Below are 21,704 nucleotides of genomic sequence, written 5' to 3'. Positions count from 1 at the left end.
CACAGACACAGAAGTCTTTTTAATTTTAAATTCTAATTCACACATCTTGAGTTGTCGAGATCGACTTTGAAGTGACTTCTGGCCCGGCTGAAATGTCTCATTCATAAAAAGCAGCATTGTTCTGTCTGAAGCCCGCGGGGCAGTACTGAAGCCTTGGCTCTACAGCATTCTTCCTCTGTGCGCCGTGTTTAAAAAAGCCTTCACTGATATTACATTACATTCATTTACACAATGGAACAGACTGAATCTCAATGTGATTTCTGCTGCAACCATGACCGGAAAGCTTCTCTCACTTCAATGCGTGCTCCTCATAGACTTCTCGTTGTTGCCCCCCCCCCCCCTTATAATTTTATTGTTCAGTATTTTTTTCTTTTTCTTTTTTTTTGAGTGAGGGTCTGAATACAATACATTCAATAATTCGATGTTTTACATAAATGTAATTTCTTCAAGAAATTTTTGTTTTAGTTACTCATCCACAAGTACCATACAGTCACATACGGTTGTCAACACTGGTAATATCCCATCCCCACCCACACAAAGATGTACATAGTAATCTCACACATACACACACACACACACACACACACACACACACACGACAAAACAGGACAAAATAAAGACGAAACTAAGGGTTCCTTTAAAATGTATGAATGCTGGGTGATTTTACGGCTCTGCTCCGTAAATTGGGCTCCAGATCTTGTGAAATTATTTCTCTTCTTTGCGGTCCTCTGACATTTTCCTTTCAATACTCAAATAGTATTTTATTAATGTTTTCCATTTCTGAAGTGTAGGTGCATCTTTATTTTTCCAGTTTTGCAATACTGGCTTCTTATAAACTATCCATCCATTATCCAAACCGCTTATCCCGCTCTCAGTGTCACGGGGATGCCTGAGCCTATATATGAATGATGCAAAACCTTTTGCTATCCAGTTGGGTATCTTATTTTCCCAACATTTTGAAAGAGACAAATCTTTGGTGAACATGCAACTTTACAATTACAAATTCTTGAAATGCATCTTTAAGTGTTCTCCCAATTCTTTCTCATTTTCTCACAATAGCTACCAAAAGGCACGTATGAGGGAGTCATGACCACATTTTAAACATCTATCTGGTGTCAAACCTACGAATTTTGTCTCTAATATAGTACATTTTAGTCATTAATTTATACTAAATTAAACGTGCGTTTTCAGTAGTGGTAATTTCATATGTGAGTTGTAAACATTCCTTCCATTCAAAGAAGGTTGAGTAAGTTCATCTGGATACAGCATTTATTGACAGGCCAGTGGCCACATCTTTCAAGGATGAGGATGTGCACATCCTTAATAGGGAGGAACACTGGTTTGAACGGGGAGTCAAATGCCCCTTTTCCCACTACATGTTACCGGCTCGACTCGACTTTTTCGTTTTCCATTACTGGAAAGTACCGGCATTTTGGTAACTGTTGCTATTTTTCTAGTACCACCTTTGTGGAGATTCCTAAAAAAACTGGAGTGAGTACCAAAATCAATGCAGACCAGCTACACTGAGGGGGCACTGTTACGGTAATGGAAAACGACAGTCGTCGAGTCGAGTTGAGCCAGTACCAGGTAGTGGAATAGGGGCAAAGGAGGCCATCTATGTGAAGAGGGAACGACCATCCCTGAACCGGGGGGGGGGCTAAGAGTACATCTGTCACTTACAATGCTGTGATTGCAACTATTCCCAAATCCTCTGTGAATAGTACACATGGCCATTGTAACTATAGTTAATGGTCAGGCCTATATTTGCATATGAAACTGGTCGTTGGTTTCGGTCGTTATGCAACTGTATAGTTTATAAGGGTGGGGATACCTGGGGATACCTACCTATCTGAGACTGAAGAGGTCACTTAGTTGAGTGATGAAACGTATCTGTCCATAAACGTTGTATCCAGATGAACTGATTCAACCTTCTTTGATTTTCAAACCTGGATTACTGAGCAGGCACGGGGGCGCAGTGGTTAGTGCGGTCGCCTCGCAGCAAGAAGGTTCTGGGTTCGAGCCCCAGGGTAGTCCAACCTTGGGGGTTGTCCCCTGTGTGGAGTTTGCATGTTCTCCTCGTGTCTGCATGGGTTTCCTCCGGGTGCTCCGGTTTCCTCTCACAGTCCAAAGACATATAGGCAGGCGAATCGGCCATACTAAATTGCTCCTAGGTGTGTGTGTGTGTGTGTGTGTGATGGCCTGGTGGCCGGGCCAGGGTGTCTCGCCGCCCAATGACTGCTGGGATAGGCTCCAGCATCCCTGAGAGCAAGATAAGCAGTTCAAATGGATGGATGAATTATTGAGCATGCATCAAGACATCCCTTCCATTTTTTTTTTGGCATCTGCTTTACCAAGATCTTTATTTCGTTTGTTATATTTTGTAGCAATTCTTCATTGCCCTCCGCTTTGGTAAGAATATTGTATTCAGCACCTGCTAATCGTCTCTTTTTATCCCTTTTATTTGGAATTTCCCCCATCTCAGTTTAAACTCTATTTCCGAGTTCAAAGTTTTCTGTTATCCAGTTTTTCCAATTGTATACACTTGAACAATTCTATGTATTTTAGCCTATATTTATTCTTTTGTTCCTGAAATGAAAGTACCGAGCTATGGTTTATAATGTCTGATAATTTCTGAATTCCAGTTTATCCGCGTCTCCCATTGTAGTTTGTTTGGTGTTTTGAATAGTTATTGATGGGTTATTTCAAATTTTGTATATGTTTGGGGATTTCAATTTGTTGACCTAGTATTTTTTTTTAAATAATTTCAAGCATTTAATGTTACAAGTACTATTAATTGCAAAATTTACTGTTTTAACTTTTTGCTTGGAGAAAAGAGCTAGAAGTAAACTATTTTCAATATCTACCTACAGTTCAGTGTTTGTACTATTAATGATATGGTCAATATACAACCTTGAGCTGCGTTATGATAAAGCTGCAAATTGAGGATGTTTCGGCCTCCCTCCTCTCAGTGACAATTCAGTCATTTTCTCCTTAATCTGTGAGCTTTGTTAGACCAAATAAACGAAGTTAAAAGTGAATTCACTTCTTTGAAAAATGATTTTGATGCGGTATATAGTCTGAAATATGTATAGAAATTTCAGCAGCTACATCATCTTAAAGGTTTATTCTACCTATTTAATTAATCTTCAAATCAGACCACCTCTCAATGTTTTTAAAGGACCAGTGTGTGGTATTTAGCGGCATGTAGCGGTGATGATGCAGATTGCAACCTAACTGAATACCCCTACAATACACCCCCCCCCCAACTCCAAGCATGTAATACAACCTGCGGTTGCCTTCGGATGCCAGTAGCTACTGCTACGTCGTCATCTACAGCCGCATTGAGGAAGATACATTTGCTTTTCATTTTCCAACCAGTGCATTCGTGCCAGCGGCACCAAATATAAGCTGCCGCTTGAACGGAGAAATGTGAAAGGTCCTCTCTGTAGGCAGTTTTTGGGTTGTCCTTTGTGGACTACTGTAGAACATGGCGGGCTCCATGGAAGAGGACCTGCTCCCTATGTAGATATAAAGGGCTCATTCTAAGCTAACGAAAACACAATGATACGTAGTTTCAGGTGACTTACACACTAATGAAAACAGTTATGAATATTATATTCCATTTCTGCCAATAGATCCCCTAAATCCTACATACTGGTCCTTTAATGGAAGAAAATTGTCTTTATACAGCTGTAACTTATCTGCACCAATATAGCAACCGAGGTATTTAATATTCCTTGTTTGCATTTTAAATTGTTTTCAATTTTCCGAATTATTTATTCTTTTGTCTATTACCATTCATTCTGTTTTTCCTACATTCATTTTCTTACCTGACAGCTTCGAAATTCTGTCATAATTTCAATTACATGTGGAATGGAAGTGTTTACATTACTTAAATAGAGTAATAAATCATCAGCAAATAAACTAATTATAAACTATTACTCAGTATTCAACCAAGATGATCCTGTGTGTGGTTATCATGGTCTCATTGTGTCATTTCAGCAGTCTTAAGTTAATTTTATTTGTATAGCCCAATATCACAAATTACAAATTTGCCTCAGGGGGCTTTACAGCAACACAACATCCTGTCCTTAGACCCCAGCATCAGACAAGGAACAACTCCATCAATCACACCACTCTCACACACTTCGTAAAAACCTGTGTTTCTGTGATGCAATAAGATGTTTGCACTCGAGATGTGGGCCTAGGCAAATGTTTGCGAGGGAGGTATCGGGGGTAAGGGGTGATGTTTATGAAAAACAAAGTCTCCTCTCCAGAGATGTCTTGGCTGCTTTGCATTTGCAATGAGCCTTAGCTGTGTCTTATGCTACCTATCGCCCATATCCAGAAGGGCTCATCTTTTCTGCAAACATTACCTGTCTCTCTGCTTCTCCCCTGGGACAGCCCAGGAAAGAAAGAAAGGAAGGAAAGAGGAGAAAACGGAGATACATTTCAGCCCCTACCCCTCAGCCTTAAATTAATATGTCATCCATGTGTTTCGTGAGGCGATAATTTACTTATTCCAACTAAGGAAATAAACAGCGTAATGAGGAGGGCACAGATAAGACGTAAACACTTGTCAACTTATGAATATTTAGCCTTGCCAGTGTAAAGTTTTTTTTAATCCTCTATGAAAAGCAAATTTTTGAAGAGGTTTAGCCCAATTACTGCTGTTCATCGCAATGACAACACTTCCCCCTACTAAAACAATAAACTCTTACCAAAATGAATAATTTATGTAATTTTACAATTCATCGTTATGAATAATTTTTATGTCTGATTTCCATGTCATTGGGGCATATTGCTTGGGGTAAAGTGCCTCGTCTTACAAAATGGTGACAATGAAATTAAGGATTTATAAACAGATTGGAGAATGAGCGTGTGTGCATGTGTAGGTCTGCTGTTTTATGCTGTGCCATTTAAAAATCTCCTACCACTGTCATTCTTGCAGACACAGCATATGTACGAGTTTTCATCAGCGACGTCAATGACAACAAACCGCTCTTCGCTCAGCGGCTATATGAAGTCGGCGTTGATGAGGATGCAGATGTGGGCCTGACAGTTGCCACTGTTAGTGCTAATGATGAAGATGAAGGTATGCTTAAGGGAAGCAGATGGAGGGGAGGAAACGGTAAAATCCCAAGTAAATTCTTTTCACACTGGTTCCTGGTGAGGTAAAAGGTTAAAGAAGCTGGTCAGCCAGAACCAATAGAAAAGTATTATGGGCCACTCTCAGTCTGCAGTATCCAGATATTGTATTCCATATTCAGCACACTTTCCTCCTCGGAATGACACTAGAATAAATTTCTATCAATCAATCATTTCAATTTTCCTGGGCTGTGTCATGTGCCGAGTAGGCACCTGTCTGCAAAACTGCATGCATTTAGTTAAAGTATGGAAAAAAATGGCACTCTCCGAGCAGTCCTTCGCAGTCTGGACTGAATTTGCTGAACTCATGCTTAGCTTAATTCAGCTTGCAAGATTTAGATGTTGTCATTGGATTTAGATGTTGTCATTGGATGGCCCGGTAATGCACACGGCACATATGTTCCAAAAAGACTAACATGCGCCTACACAGTAGGTGGGTGGGATTTGATTTGAGTAATACAGCGGTTGTTCATCTTTCCTACAGCAGGGGCCTAAAATCCTTTTACCGGGCATGTTTGGGGCTGTTAATCAAGTATTTATGGTGAGTGGGGGTGCGGCTTATGCCATGCTGCAGTGTTAATGATGAATAGCTGTGGAAATACACCAGCCTCCAACATTAAAGTTACAATACTAGCATGTCTGCTTGAGAGAGTAAACTCGATCTGTCTTGTTTATGTACCCTAGGCTTGACTGCTGTAAGCCTGTCGGACCCCTGAGGGAGACAGGGAGCACTTTGTGTTTTAGGGTGTGTTAAAAGTACAGATTAGTGCATTAACATGGGTTTGAAGCTACTTTAACCCAACAAACTGATTGGAAGAAGGACTTTATATTCCAGGAGATTATCTTATCTATCCCAGTGATAACCCACTGGGTTGGATGGTCTCCATGGAGACGTGGCAAATAAGTTAAGATATTGACTTCCTCATTTGCTAGACACCCTCTCTCAGGCCTCAGAATCACCCCCCAAAGGACACTATCGCATGCATGGCGCTTTTCACTCTTTTTTTCACTTACTCTTTAATTAGTGTCTGATTAAGGCCAGTAAGATAAGGCCCCGCGTTTCCATTTAATTGAGCAATAATAATAAAATAAGTGAGGGAAAACATCAAAACCCAATAACACAGAAATCCTTGAAGAACAGAGGTTTTAATGCCCTTGTGGTAGTACATAGCTGCAGGTTGTAATCTAAGGAGACTAGCTGAAGACGGCACCCATTAAACGACCCCGAAAGGTCAGTAGCCTAAAAGGCTCTCCCCAAAATAACAGCAACCAACGCTAGGAATTTGGAATTGCAGTGATGCCATTGCTAGCTAAGATGTAAAAAAAAAAAAAAGTTACTACTTTCCCCAGATTTTCTCTCCGCTTAAAGTTTCACTTTACATTAATTTTATTATCCCTAAAAGGCGAATTGGTTTTGCAGAATTAAGACCCTATAACTTCTCATTACTGATCATGCGTGTCTTTATTGCTGTCCCAGGGGCCAATGCCAAGCTGCGCTACCAGATCATGTCTGGCAACACAGGCGGCGTTTTTGACATGGAGCCGGAGGTGGGCACTATCTTTATTGCTCAACCGTTGGACTACGAGCGACAGAAAAGATACAAACTTCTTGTCCTGGCGTCAGATGGGAAGTGGGAGGACTATGCTGCTGTGGTAGTCAACGTGGTTAACAAGAATGATGAGACCCCAGTGTTCTCTATGAATGAGTATTATGGCTCAGTCACAGAGGAGCTGGATGGGTCACCTGTGTTTGTACTACAGGTAAACATCTGTGCTACTTTTGTTTTTTTGCAAACCCAGATATTTCCAGAATTGTTTAGAGATCTTTGACTTCAATTTGAGAATTATTTTATAGAGTGCCAATGTCTCAGCTTTTGCTTTAAAGGATAATTCCAGGCGTCTAGTAGAGTAGTGGTCTGTTCCATTGCCTACCAACATGGGGATCACTGGGTCGAATCCCCATGTTACCTCAAACTTGGTTGGGTGTCCCTAGAGACACAATCGGCCATGCCTGCAGGGGGGAAGCCAGATGTAGGTATGTGTCCTGGTCACTGCACTAGCACCTCCTCTGGTTGGTTGGGGGGCCTGTTCGGGGTGGAGGGGGAACTGGGGGGGAATAGCGTGATCCTCCCACGCGCTACGTCCCCCTGGCGAAACTCCTCACTGTCAGGTAAAAAGAAGCGGCTGGCGACTCGACATGTATCGGAGGAGGCATGTGGTAGTCTGCAGCCCTCCCCAGATCGGCAGAGGGTGGTGGAGCAGCAACTGGTACGGCTCGGAAAGAGTGGGCTAATTGGCCAGATACAACTGGGGAGAAAAAGGGGGGGGGGTAATTCAATTTTTTCCCCCAACCTGATGATATCATAACCAATATGCACGATGGCAAAAACTACAAAAATAAGATCCAGGTTGTAAAAGAAACAGAATTATCCTTTAACTAACTTTAGCTTGATATTGAATCTGCAACTTGCTTCTGTTTTCTCAGTAACTAACATATTGAGTCGGTCGCAGAGGACACTGCAGAGTTACTCTTTCGTTACAAAACAGCATCATCGTTGCGCCATTATAACAACCTGTATGATAACAGATTTGTACTTTCTTTTTAAAAGTGTGCCAGGCTTTTCCCTGTCTTAAGAAGGCTTAAGGCAGTAACAATGCCAGAGCGATGGATTTGGTGTGGGGACGGAGTCTCACCGGCATTTAGAGGGAAATATCAGGAGTGGTGGAACTCTTCCAGAAGAGCAACAACAGCCCGCAAAACTAAAATGAGAAAAATGCCCTACTGAAACACACTGAAATGTATTATGGGAGCAAAAAATACAAAATACATTCCATTTATTATATAGTTAGTTCAGTGGCCAGAAAAAAAAGCCTCACTGAGCTGCTTAATGGGTTGCCTGAAATCTTTAATAGGCAGGGAAAATATGTCTTGACTGCTGAACAGAGACTAGCAGCATCTATGATTTTAGGGGTGGTGGTGTGTGGATATCTGTGAGTTTTTTTTTTTCAATTTGCAATTTTCCAATCATGTAATACAGACATTTGACAAAAACAACAACAGACAAGTAGATAACCAAAAATGAAAGAAAACAAAATTACAGAATAAACAAACAACAAAAAAGGGCTAACAGGTAACTGACAGATCAATACAAGGTTTTGACTAGGTCAGTTTTAGCAGAGTATATAGTACATATAAATGTATTCACAGCTGCACATGCATACATACAGTATAGTGTATATATACATCAATAACGGCATAGTATACAGAATATACATGTACACATACAAATACTATATACCCATTTGCATATATACTAATGCATATACAAACACACACATAATGATGCATTATACTGTATATACACCCAATCACTATATATATATATATATATATATATATATATATATATATATATATATATACACACACACACACACACACACACACACACAACCATTTACTATACAAATTCTACATAATACAATGCAATATAACCTTACAATATTGCCATGTTACAATCTAATAGATACTGTAGTGACTAAGGGACCAAGTCCTTTCCAAGTGATCTAGGAACTAACCCCAGATCTTGCCAAATGTTATTGTGTTGGATTCACTAAGAAAAATGTCCTTGCAGATAATTGATACAATTTCACTAAACCATTTTTGAAGACAGCTTGATGAAGAAGATTTCCAAGCCTTCAAAAAAATTTTTTACATTTTTTTTAGCTGCAACCATTCCCAGCATCAGTGCTATTTGTCCATTCTTTGGAAAGTTCAAGATGGATTCCAAGCAGCCAGATACAGACAAGTTCTGGTCCAGTTGAATGTACTTCTTATAAAGTTTAGAGTACCAGTCGAAGACCAAAAACTATACAACAAAAGGCAGAACCAAAAAAAAAAAAAAAAAGATTTGAAAGTGTCCCTCTTCTAATTTGCACGTGTCGTAGATCTCAATTTAGAGTAATAATTTTGGCTCAGTTTGTTTTAAGAGTAATGATGTCCATGTATTACTTCGAATTAAGTATGGCTGTAGCTAGCATCTGTGGAACATTTTAATTTTGTTTTTTATCTCTCCAGGTTACAGCCAACGATCCAGACAAAGATGCAGACCAGGGGGCCATACGATACTCTATTCATGGTCAGGGGGCGGAGTCTCACTTCATGATCAATGATATTACAGGGGAGATGTATGCCCAGCGGACCCTGGATCGCGAGGATCGTGCAGTTTGGCGCTTTGTTGTCATGGCGACAGATGAGGAAGGAGAAGGACTCACTGGCTTCACAGACGTCATCATCAGTGTATGGGACATTAACGACAACGCACCAACCTTCTCCTGCTCACCTGACAACTGCCACAGCAGTGTGGCAGAAAATTCTCCCCCTGGAACATTTGTAATGGAAATGACAGCGATTGACCTGGATGATGCGGCGGTGGGTCAGAATGCCATCCTTACCTACCGGATAGTTGAGAATGCCCACAACACACATGACGTTGACATTTTTGCCATTGACTCCAGCACTGGCACAATATCTGTAGCAGCAGAGGGTCTGGACCGGGAGGCAGTAGAGAGCCACCATCTCGTGGTAGAGGCCCAGGATGGTGGGGGCATGACAGGCACAGCAACTGCCACTATAGTGGTAACAGACATCAATGACCACAGGCCAAAGTTTAAAGAGGACTGGTGTGGGGCTCGTGTCTCTGAGAGCAGTGGTCTAGACACTCACATCCTGGATCTGAGTGCTGTCGATCCCGACACCGGCACCTATGGGCAACTGGCGTTCACTGTGGTGGCAGGAGACCCTGAGCAGAGGTTTTACATGGTGAGCCACCGGATGGAGCAGAGTGGCACCCTGAGGCTTAAGAAGAAACTGGACTATGAGAAACCAGGAGAGCAGCGATTTAACCTCACGATCAAAGTGGAAGACTCTGACTCTTTCAACTTCATCCACTGTCTGGTTCTAGTGGAGGACGAGAACGATAATGCTCCTGTGTTCACTCCCAGCTCCTACGGGCTTTCTCCTCTCCCTGAGGATGTGGCTGTGGGAACCACTGTTATTCAGGTTGTGGCTAGCGACGCCGACTCAGGGCTGAATAGTGATGTTTTGTACAGCATCTCACCTGAGTCTGACCCCTATGGCCATTTCACAGTCAGCAGAGCTGGTGCGGTCATGGTCGCTGGCCCCCTGGACAGGGAGACGGTGCCTGTGTATGAGCTGGTTGTCATAGCAACTGACCAGGGTACCCCAGCTTTGACTGGCAGTGCCACGATACACTTGCCACTGCTTGACATGAATGACAATGGTCCAGAGCTCGAGGCTACCTACACTCCCGTTGTGTGGGAAAACAGCCCCGCACCTCAAGTGGTCTGGCTCAACCGCACCTCATCACTGCTGCAGGTTGTGGACAGAGACTCCCCGGATCATGGGCCTCCTTTCTCTCTCTCCCTGTCGCCGCTCTACACGCCTGACTTCCACCTGCAGGACCACGGGAATGGCTCTGCCACACTCACAGCACTGCGGAGGTTTGACAGGGAGAGGCAAAGGGAGTTCTACCTGCCGGTGATTATGAGTGACAGCGGCCAACCACCAATGACAGTCACAAACACGCTCACCATCACCATCGGTGACCAAAATGATAACGCCCATCAGGCAGGGGAGAAGGATGTGTATGTGCATAGTCGCAAGGGTGAGTCACTCCCTCTCAGTTCTTTTTCTTCCTCTTGCCATGTAGTTTTACTACAGGGTGTTGTTCTGTAGGAAGAGTGTGAGTGATGGGTTGATGTGAGAGGCTAGAGCTGTAAGGGAAACTATTTTACACCTAAACCTGTGCGATATGTGTTGAATTCATTATTGCACTCCTCCTTCCTCACCATGGCAGTGTTCGGTAAAAAAAATAAAATAAAATTATTTCTCAAGGAACCTTAGCAGGGTCTCTTGAACATCTGTCTAAAGCTCATCTGAACATCACATTACAGTTATCAAAATTGTCATCTTGTTTGTTTTTTTTTCCACCCCAGAATAAACTGGTTAGGTGCGTAGGTTTGTAATCACATCCTCAGTTCCACAGCAGTTTAGATAATTGTGGAAAACAGGAGTGACGTGACTCCATTGTTTACCCAGCTGCAGTTCTCTGGCACTGCAGGTCGATAATAACATAATCCATACAGAGATAGCCCCACTTCCTTAAGCCCCACGCTCTCTGAAGTGGAGCGCTGAGAGGCAGTTCATTCCAGCTATGTGGCTCCCCAGTTATGAGCATAATAAGTAGAACAGAACGAGTGTGTGAGATAAGGAGAAGAGAGGGACAAAACGATAAATGTTGTTATCAGCAGATTCTTTCCAGACAGATTCAATGTATGGTGTGTATGTGTGTGTGTGTGTGTGTGTGTGTGTGTGTGTGTGTGTGTGTGTGTGTGTGTGTGTGTGTGTGTGTTTACCTTGAATAGGAAGGATGGCTACTGCAGTGTTAGGAAAGGTGTATGCCCCGGATCCTGATGATTGGGACAACAAGACCTACACCTTGGAAACAAGTGCAGCCAAGTAGGAGCTCTCAGTGTTACGCATCCTTAATATGATTGAACTAGAGACCTACCTCCAGCATACATACACACACACACACACATACACACACTCAGTCACTCCACCCAATCCACATACTCCCCACCCACTGCTCCAGTCTGGCACTGGCAAACAAGGGATTGTAAGTCAAAACAAACAGAGAATTGATCTCTTGTCCTGTCACCTCCAGGCCTTCACACGCCTTGGCCCTTAAAACACACTGCACACACCCTGTCTCAACCAAGCGAACAGAGGAAAATCATTTTTGCATAATGTATTGGAATCATAGCATAGCACCAGCAAGAGGAAAAAAAAGCACTGTAAATTAATTTATCCCGTGTCAATTTAGAAGGAAGTAGAGCGTAAAGCACATATTGACAACTGCATTTCATCAGCAAACAGAAGGAAAGGCAAAAATGTGCTTGCTTCAGGGATGTAGCCTGGTGGTAACCAGCGTCTAGTGTCTGAGAGCCCTCAGTGGGCAGTAGTGCACATATTACTGAGTGCATACAGTACATACACACTTAGTTCAGTTTTTTTTTTTTTCAGGCTGGACAACTGATCTTTGCTTTAAGGACTATTTATGCATGAATAATTACATAGCAGTACCTAAAGTGCTTACCTTCTTATACAATCACTGTATTCTGCCACTAAGGGGGCCGCCATGCCAGTAACTACCCCACATATCTGTGCTGAGCTGGCTGCTCCTCTGGCATATTTTACAGTACAAGTCTGTCCTTGAGGAAGGTTCATTCAAGCCTGAATGTTTATAAGGGATGTGATTAGCTTATGCTATAGCTGAGGTGTTATATGAGACACCCCCCACCCCTATCCCCGGAAAAAAGTACTTTGAGTTAAGCACAGGGGACGACAATAAACCGAAACGGAAATGAGTAGATTAGTTCATCCTCCCAGTTTATCCTCCCAGGATATCCTCGGACCTATTTGCAACATTTGTGAAATAGTTAAATTAAGGTGAAACTCTTAGCACATAGTATACCTCTGATATATATATATATATATATATATATATATATATATATATATATAACTTTGTTAAAAGAAACACTCAACGACAGGAAAAGTGCTCAATAAAACTATATATATTTATATATATATTAGTAGAACTACCAGTATTGACCGTGTTAAATCAAGAGGATATGAACATCCAATTGCTCTGGTCTCATAGCCAGATGAAGATATTGGACTATATAGTTCTCTTGCAGTTTATTGCTCCATAGCAAGAATGGTTTAGAGGCATTTCTCCTAGTTTTGGATCCAGTTCCCTCGCAGCTAAAACGTGGAGCTATCCCAAGGCAGCTTCAGTCATAGCAGTCAGCTGTCATCAGCAATTTGAAGACCGCAATCAAATTCAAAAACCAAGAACTCTCAGAATTCGTGTGTAATGTGCGTGCGGGAAACAGCCGTTAGCTGCTCAGTATTCAGAAACTCAAGATCAGATTAGAAATACCAATTGCATATTTGTTTTATTCATGTAACAAACTCTGACAGTTACTATGACAACTATCAACCCATTTTATTGGGGCTATAGAAATTGCCCCCCCCCCTTGGCACTTCTTCTCTTCTTTTCTCTCTGTTTTTGAAAATTAATTCTCATTCACTTGGTGTTTTGAGTAAACTCTGGTAGCCCTGACCGGTTCTCTCCTTGTCTGTCTGCCATCTGTCAGGTACATTTTCTTCAGACAGACACTCAAGAGACAGAACATTGGTTTGTAGGGGGGGAGGGGGGTTTCTTCCTTTCGTTCACGCTTTGTTTAAGCGGCCAACTGCCATTTACGAATTCTCCCCTCCACAGATACTTCAGTCTGAACCACACCTCTGGAGAATTGACCATTCAAAAGAACACCCCGGCCGGAAGCTACTGGTTGAAAGTGGTGGTGTCAGATGGAGTGTGGCCTGATGTGATGTCAGAGATCAGAGTTCATGTCAAAGAGCTGGAGGAAAAGGCCATCCTGTCATCCGCCTCCCTGCGTTTAACTGGTACAGCTGCACGCTCACACATTATATTTGGTGGTCAAACATTTGTTCGCTTTTGTTTAATGGTGTTCTCCAGGGTTCAGTAATTGGACCACTGTTGTTGTGGTGCTTATTGTATCTTATAACATTTTTGGATCTAAGCTTTAATTCTAAAAGCTTCACAATTTAACTATATTAGATTTTTTTGCGTCTCTGTCATCTACAGATTGACAGCTAACATGCGTGCTCTTTGCTGCCCATATTTGTTGTTTTATGGCAATGGCAACGATGCTCTTGCCAAGCTAGATGCCATAAATGAAAAAGAAAGCATCCGTCATAGTCATTGGTAAATTGATAGTTTTCATTGGACAATTATCTGGTTGTCAGTCCAGTTAACATTATAATGATATGTTGTCAAGATTTTATTTTTACTTCCATTGTTTAACAGTTCTCGGCACTGACAAGTAATCGTTTATACTGCATGTCAGTAATGTTTGCAGTATTCATGCTTCTCCTCTAAACTCTGAAGTTGATGTAACAGGTTTTTTTTTTTTTTTTTTTTGCTGTAAAGGTCAATTTGGAAGTGTCAGATAAAGTCCTTGACATTTAAAACGCCATTCAGAAAATAGTTGAAGGCCATTATAGATGCCACTGACTCCAAGTCATTATCGTTTTTGGAGATTAAAGGTGTCTTCTGCCATTTTGTTGATATTATCGAAAGGTGGCACCACAAAATGACAGGGGAAAAAAAAAGATTTTTATTAAAATGCATCATGATTTTTTTCACCTCGTGGATTTGCTAATAGACAATGGAACTGAGTGGACTTTGATCAACTCTTTAGCTGTCACTGGCAGCTCAGTAGTTCTCGTTGCCTGACCCCCCCCCCCCCCGTCTGTCTCTTGAAGGCATCACAGCTAAAGAGTTTATCGACTCCCGCGTCTGGGGAAAGAGTCAACTGGAGTCGTTTTGGGACTTCCTCTCCGAATCCCTGTCCGTCAAACCAGGGAACATTAACATTTTCAGCATAGCAGATAGAGGAGAGAAGACAGTGGACATCCACTTCTCCGCGCTAAGTGATGCTGGCTACCTGCTCCCAGAGAAACTGCACGGTTACCTCGCTGCTCATAAAGAGAAGGTAGTATATACCGGCTCATCTTTCAGAGGATAGAGATCAATGCTCATACATCAAGTGAAACGCTGCGGAGCTTGAGGGGGAAAGATAACTGTATCTTTTATCTGCCCCTTTCATTCTCCCTCCAATTCTCTTGTCTGTTTCATATCTGATCCTGCCATGTCTCTCAATTTCTCCCCTCCATCTTTTGTCTGTCAATTCCTCCCTGTTACATACATTCAATCTTACTACTACTTTTTGATGCTGCCAACCCTTGAATTCTATAAAACTTTATCTTTTTTTATTTTTTTCCCGGCTTACCAAACTCTGTCTTTTTGCTTAAATACACACATTTCTAGAACATTAAATGTATTGTGTACACGAGGAGTGATTGTGAGGCTCAGGGGTGATACCTGAAAAGATGTTGTTGGGGGTGTTGTGTCGCCAATCTTTTCAGGTGTATTTGGTGTCAAAAAATACACAAGACGATAAATCACATCCTACTAGTGATGAAATCAGTCACTGAGTCCAGAGTTACTACAAATTGATGCTTCCCCTCCAGGGATGTCACCAAATCCTGCAGTTATAAGGTTTTATGTTTTCCCATGTTTAGTCTGCAGGCTAAACTCTCTCTGTCTCTGCTCAAACACACACATGCACACACACACAAAAAGCAACTAAATGGACATAGGCGCACCTTGAGCACTCCCAGCCCTCCTTCCATTCCAGTCCTGCCTGTCACAATGTATTGTATGATTCACACTGTCCCTTTCCCATGACTACATGAGCTTCTTCTGTCCTTATAGTATGTGCCAATATGTCCTGAGTAACATTGAGCTGCCTGTATGTCTCCTCTCTAATGCCACAGAGACAAATCCCTGTGCGTTTGTTGTACTTCACGAGTGAAGCGAGCCTTTATTATTTTTGTCTTATCTTCTCTGCAGCTGCAGTCAATTCTGCATGTCAAAGTAAGCCAGGTGCAAGTAGATGAGTGTGTGTATGCCAATTGCAAGGGAGCCGGTGGGTGCTCCACACACCTAAGCGTCAGTGACTCGCCCACCCTGGTGGACTCTGGGAGTTTATCCTTGGTCTCGGTGAGAGTGATGTCTCTGGCTGCGTGCGGCTGTTCTGCCCGGGAACTGGACCATCAGCTGTGCTCCGCCTATGCCAGCAACCCCTGCCTCCACGGAGGAACCTGCATCAACACCCAAAACGGCTACAGGTGAGTGGCGCATGACAAACGCTTGGGGAGAAAGGTAATGGTCGGCTCTTTAGGAGAGCTGTGGAAGTGAATAGTATATATAGCTGTGTATAGCCATGCTACTCTGTACTATTCAAGTCTGTAGTCTTAATTACTTTACTACTATTTGCAGAGTGGTTCATGACCATGAAAATAATAATGCTCCCATACTCTTTTACTTGTTGGAGTTTGGGTTAGTCGCGTACATGTTCGCGGTGTTAAGTGAGTCCAGGCTACTCTGACCAACCTGCTCCTGCTCTCTGTGTGTCACACTCCATATATGTATGAATGTCCTGAGCAACACCTAACCCTGAGAGAGGCCGATTTTTCCTCATCTTAGCCTCAAAGTAGAGTTTAAAAAGGCTTTCTTGAGGTGCTGTCGTCTTGTGATTTTTTTTTCTTCTTTTGCCTGAGTCTCTCAAGTGTGATATCTTGTCAGGGAGCCCAGGATTTCTTCTGCAACTCGGCTCCTCATAAGAATTCACATCCCATCACCTGTGACTTGCATGAGTTTCTTGAACTGCTCTGATTTGTTGTCAGTGGAATGCAGAGTAACAGGAAGGAAGACTGAAAAATAATTTGATCTGCTCGCCTGAATAAAATGTTCAGTTATGTACAGGTGATTCCAAAGGTAGGGAAACTAGGTAGGGTTACAGTTTTTTATAATTGCTAACATCCTTTTGTCCAAGCTCCAATCACATTTTCAAAACTCTAAACATGACTAGCACAGCAGCCATCTGTCACGGGCCATACTATTAACATAATTCATGTTATTTTCACATGATATGCAGTCAATTAACACATTTCTAAAATGCTTAAAAAAATTTTTTTTTTTTACATACAAGCTTACCCAATACCAAAATTATGGATCTTTCTTGTCTTATGTACAAATGCTTGCACACAGCATGCCAGAAATGAAAACCAAATGTTAAAAACCTTATAGTATAAAGTCTTGTCTTCTGCCAGTGTGTTTACATGTACAGTTAAGCCGAGCTACGGTTATAGCTCAATACTCCCATTTCACGCTGCGGCCATCTTGGATTAAAAAAAAACCAAGTGGTGGGAATTTAGCCACGCCCCCTTCTTACTCAATTGGAAATCAATGCAGCCGGGGCCAGCAGCAAACATGGTTTGGACTACCAACCTCGAGCACCTACCGTCATTTACCACAATATGAAAACTAAGCTGGATCTTTTCTTTTTCAAGTACTTTCTGCCTCTCCTGTGCCAGTGAGGAGAGACACACACACAGGGCTGTATTCAAAGAAGCTGTTTAATCACAATAAAATAAAAAATAAGATACATTTAATTTTTATACTGTACATTCAATATTTATACATTAGATTGTCCCATCTACAATATTTTCATTCTTTGTCCTTTAACTTTAACAAAACTGTTGGTTCATTTTAAACTAAAATATGTTCGGTCAACTGTCATTCTGTTGTAGCAATAAACTGGAACTCGCTACCAACTCAAATCATCAATTGTTTACTAAACTAAGATAGTGATTGCCCATCTCAAGGTGTGGGCTAAAAAATGGGACTGTACTGAAATGAAGTTAAATATGTTTCAATCTATCTAAGGTTTGTGTGCACTATTTTTTTGTCAGCTGAATTTAACAAAGGTTTAAAACAGTGGTCCCTGAAAATTTGTTAGGAGAGCACACACAGTCCACAGTTGGTTGACTGTTCCACTTAGTGAAAGGGGTATGACTCCATCAAAAATGTGGTACTCCTTTATGCGTCTTATTGACCGTTCGACATGTATTCTCAAGCCAGCAATACTCTGTGTGTCTGTGAGCTCATCACAGCTAAACTGTCCACTTGGGCCTAAAAATGCAGGGATGACAAGTTTTACGTCTATTTCATCGAGCAGGTCTTTGATAAGGAACCCCTTATCGGCCATGACCTCATCACCTGACTCTAAGAGGTCCAGAACACCTGACCTCTTAGTTATCTCCTTAGAAATACATCCTGTGTATACTAGATTACTTACCAGGCTAACTGACCCTGAGGGAGTGATCTCAATTAGGGATTTCAGTGTAGTGTTACTTTTATAATGGGAGTATGTCATGGTGTTCAAAACCTTCGAACTAGCTGTCTCGATGCGGATCTCTGTGCAGTCTTGTATCACTCTTGTGTTTGGGCAGAATTCCCTGAATACTGGTGGCATTAGCTCGTCTACTGCTGCTCTACTAGGCCATATTGGGAGGGTCCCTAACATAAAGGGCAAATAGTTGGCCCACGTCGTACAGTTCCTGCTGACTGTGGCCGGCGACACATTGAATCGTACAGATAAATCCAGAGCAAAAAAGCCCCGCCTCACACGGCACAAGAACAGGAAAAACTGATCAATCAGCGATAAATGCTCTGCATGGAAGCCAGACACAGAAATGTGTTCTAGGTTATGGCTGTTCCTTTGCATTTGAGTCCATCGCACCATGGACTCTGCAGTAGGCTGTAAAGCTAGGAAGAGTGCTTTGAGGGTGTGGTAATCCTTAAAACCAGTGTAAAACCTGATCAGATTGGGCGCACACTGGAAGCGTTCTAGACCAAAACGCTCACTTTTCAGCTTTTTATTTTCGTCCTCCAGGAAAGCGATGCGTTTCTTTACTGCGTCAAGCTGGTCTTCCACAGAAAGTGGCTTCACGTCGTAGTCATGATCAGGTAGAGTTGCCCAAACCTCACTGGACACATGAGGATATGTCATACATGTGGGAAGCAATATAAATCCACACATTTTCCTGTTATCAAGATGATGTGTCAGAACAGAGCTATCCACTATTGAAAGATTAGTGAATATATATATATATATATATATATACACTACCGTTCAAAAGTTTGGGATCACCCAAACAATTTTGTGTTTTCCATGAAAAGTCACACTTATTCACCACCATATGTTGTGAAATGAATAGAAAATAGAGTCAAGACATTGACAAGGTTAGAAATAATGATTTGTATTTGAAATAAGATTTTTTTTACATCAAACTTTGCTTTCGTCAAAGAATCCTCCATTTGCAGCAATTACAGCATTGCAGACCTTTGGCATTCTAGCTGTTAATTTGTTGAGGTAATCTGGAGAAATTGCACCCCACGCTTCCAGAAGCAGCTCCCACAAGTTGGATTGGTTGGATGGGCACTTCTTGCGTACCATACGGTCAAGCTGCTCCCACAACAGCTCAATGGGGTTCAGATCTGGTGACTGCGCTGGCCACTCCATTACCGATAGAATACCAGCTGCCTGCTTCTGCTCTAAATAGTTCTTGCACAATTTGGAGGTGTGTTTAGGGTCTTTGTCCTGTTGTAGGATGAAATTGGCTCCAATCAAGCGCTGTCCACTGGGTATGGCATGGCGTTGCAAAATGGAGTCATAGCCTTCCTTATTCAGAATCCCTTTTACCCTGTACAAATCTCCCACCTTACCAGCACCAAAGCAACCCCAGACCATCACATTACCTCCACCATGCTTAACAGATGGCGTCAGGCATTCTTCCAGCATCTTTTCATTTGTTCTGCGTCTCACAAACGTTCTTCTTTGTGATCCAAACACCTCAAACTTGGATTAATCCGTCCACAACACTTTTTTCCAGTCTTCCTCTGTCCAATGTCTGTGTTCTTTTGCCCATCTTAATCTTTTTCTTTTATTGGTCAGTCTCAGATATGGCTTTTTCTTTGCCACTCTGCCCTGAAGCCCAGAATCCCGCAGCCGCCTCTTCACTGTAGATGTTGACACTGGTGTTTTGCGGGTACTATTTAATGAAGATGCCAGTTGGGGACCTGTGAGGCGTCTGTTTCTCAAACTAGAGACTCTAATGTACTTATCTTCTTGCTCAGTTGTGCAACGCGGCCTCCCACTTCTTTTTCTACTCTGGTTAGAGCCTGTTTGTGCTGTCCTCTGAAGGGAGTAGTACACACCGGTGTAGGAAATCTTCAATTTCTAGCAATTTCTCGCATGGAATAGCCTTCATTTCTAAGAACAAGAATAGACTGTCGAGTTTCAGATGAAAGTTCTCTTTTTCTGGCCATTTTGAGCGTTTAATTGACCCCACAAATGTGATGCTCCAGAAACTCAATCTGCTCAAAGGAAGGTCAGTTTTGTAGCTTCTGTAACGAGCTAAACTGTTTTCAGATGTGAACATGATTGCACAAGGGTTTTCTAATCATCAATTAGCCTTCTGAGCCAATGAGCAAACACATTGTACCATTAGAACACTGGAGTGATAGTTGCTTGAAATGGGCCTCTATACACCTATGTAGATATTGCACCAAAAACCAGACATTTGCAGCTAGAATAGTCATTTACCACATTAGCAATGTATAGAGTGTATTTCTTTAAAGTTAAGACTAGTTTAAAGTTATCTTCATTGAACAGTACAGTGCTTTTCCTTCAAAAATATGGACATTTCAATGTGATCCCAAACTTTTGAACGTTAGTGTATATATATATATATATATATATATATATATATACATTTTATACAATGCAGTAATCTACATGTTTGAAAAATTGTATTGTACTGACAATAACAACTCACCTATCTCCCTCATGTTCCTCTTCATCCGCTATTAAGTCACCAATGCGACTACAAACAGGAGCAAAAATTTTTCAACGTCAAACTTCTGTCTCCCTTCTAATGTTTTAGTCACAGTGAAACTGGTCACCCCAATATTATTTAACTGGCTGTACATGGTGCAACCTCTGCAGCTCAATGCATACAGTAACGTTAAATGTACATGCAACCTCTGCAGCTCAATGCATACAGTAGGCCTACATGTACATAATGTCTGTTGCAATAATAGCAGGAGGAGTAAACATTTAGCCATATGGCATTTTAATGTGTCAGTTGAATTTAGGATGGTACACAGCAGTACAACATGTTGCTTCCAGCAGTGTTTTCAATGAAGTAAGAAGAGGGCGTGGCTAAGTTCCCACTGCTTGTTTTTTTTTTAATCCAAGATGGCCGCGGCGTGAAATGGGCATATTAGGCCATGTAATTGGACTACTGTCGTTGTCCCAGTATACAAGAACCGGGGGAGAATCGATTTATTGATGGAAGTATGTCCGACCCTGGTACGGTAGGTGGCGATATGCCCCCCTTCAGCTGGTTGCTATTGAACCTTCTTCCGGTTGACCTATTGTGTCACATACCAAATAAGCGACAAACAAGTTAGCAAGCGGGTTCCATGTCGAACCGGTGGGGTCCATTAAAACCAGTGTCCACGCCTTGCTCTATGGCTTGGGACAAAGGTCGGCATCCTAGCAGCTCCTGCAGTATGTTGGCGTGTGGGCATGAAACTGGATTGTGGCCACTTGTTTGGTTGTTTTTCTTTGCATTGTAGTAGGCGTGTTTGAGATGCTTCCACCGAACACGGATTTGCTCGGGGGTTCTTTTAAATCCCGCTTCATCCAACTTTTCTGCCACTTCCTTAAATAGTTTGCCATTCCGCGTTCTCCTTCAATCCATGTACTTTAGGATATTCAACTCCTTTAGCTGACACAAGCATATACATGCCAGAGTAAATCGATCCCCAACCATATTATCTAGATGTGTTAGTCCGACTTTGAGAAATTCGATTTAGTACAATTTCAGTCAGACTAACATGTTTACGTGTATTTTAAAAGTCCAGTTTTAGTCGTACTAACACAATAAATAGACTTTTTCTAAC

The 21,704-nt window shown here is 41.9% G+C and overlaps 1 protein-coding gene across 1 annotated transcript in view; it reads left to right on the top strand.

Annotated features, from left to right (window-relative positions):
- Positions 1 to 21,704, top strand: part of LOC130114377 (neural-cadherin-like) — a 157,464-nt gene that overhangs the window by 84,943 nt on the left and 50,817 nt on the right. The window contains exons 16-22 of the mRNA XM_056282241.1: positions 4,952 to 5,095; positions 6,626 to 6,909; positions 9,227 to 10,835; positions 11,596 to 11,689; positions 13,524 to 13,708; positions 14,591 to 14,820; positions 15,741 to 16,018. Coding sequence (XP_056138216.1) covers positions 4,952 to 5,095; positions 6,626 to 6,909; positions 9,227 to 10,835; positions 11,596 to 11,689; positions 13,524 to 13,708; positions 14,591 to 14,820; positions 15,741 to 16,018 — 2,824 coding nt within the window. The remainder of the gene's footprint in view (positions 1 to 4,951; positions 5,096 to 6,625; positions 6,910 to 9,226; positions 10,836 to 11,595; positions 11,690 to 13,523; positions 13,709 to 14,590; positions 14,821 to 15,740; positions 16,019 to 21,704) is intronic.

This window comes from Lampris incognitus, chromosome 6 (assembly GCF_029633865.1).
Source record: "Lampris incognitus isolate fLamInc1 chromosome 6, fLamInc1.hap2, whole genome shotgun sequence".
NCBI lineage: Eukaryota > Metazoa > Chordata > Actinopteri > Lampriformes > Lampridae > Lampris > Lampris incognitus.
This window is presented reverse-complemented; position numbering and strand designations above follow the sequence as displayed.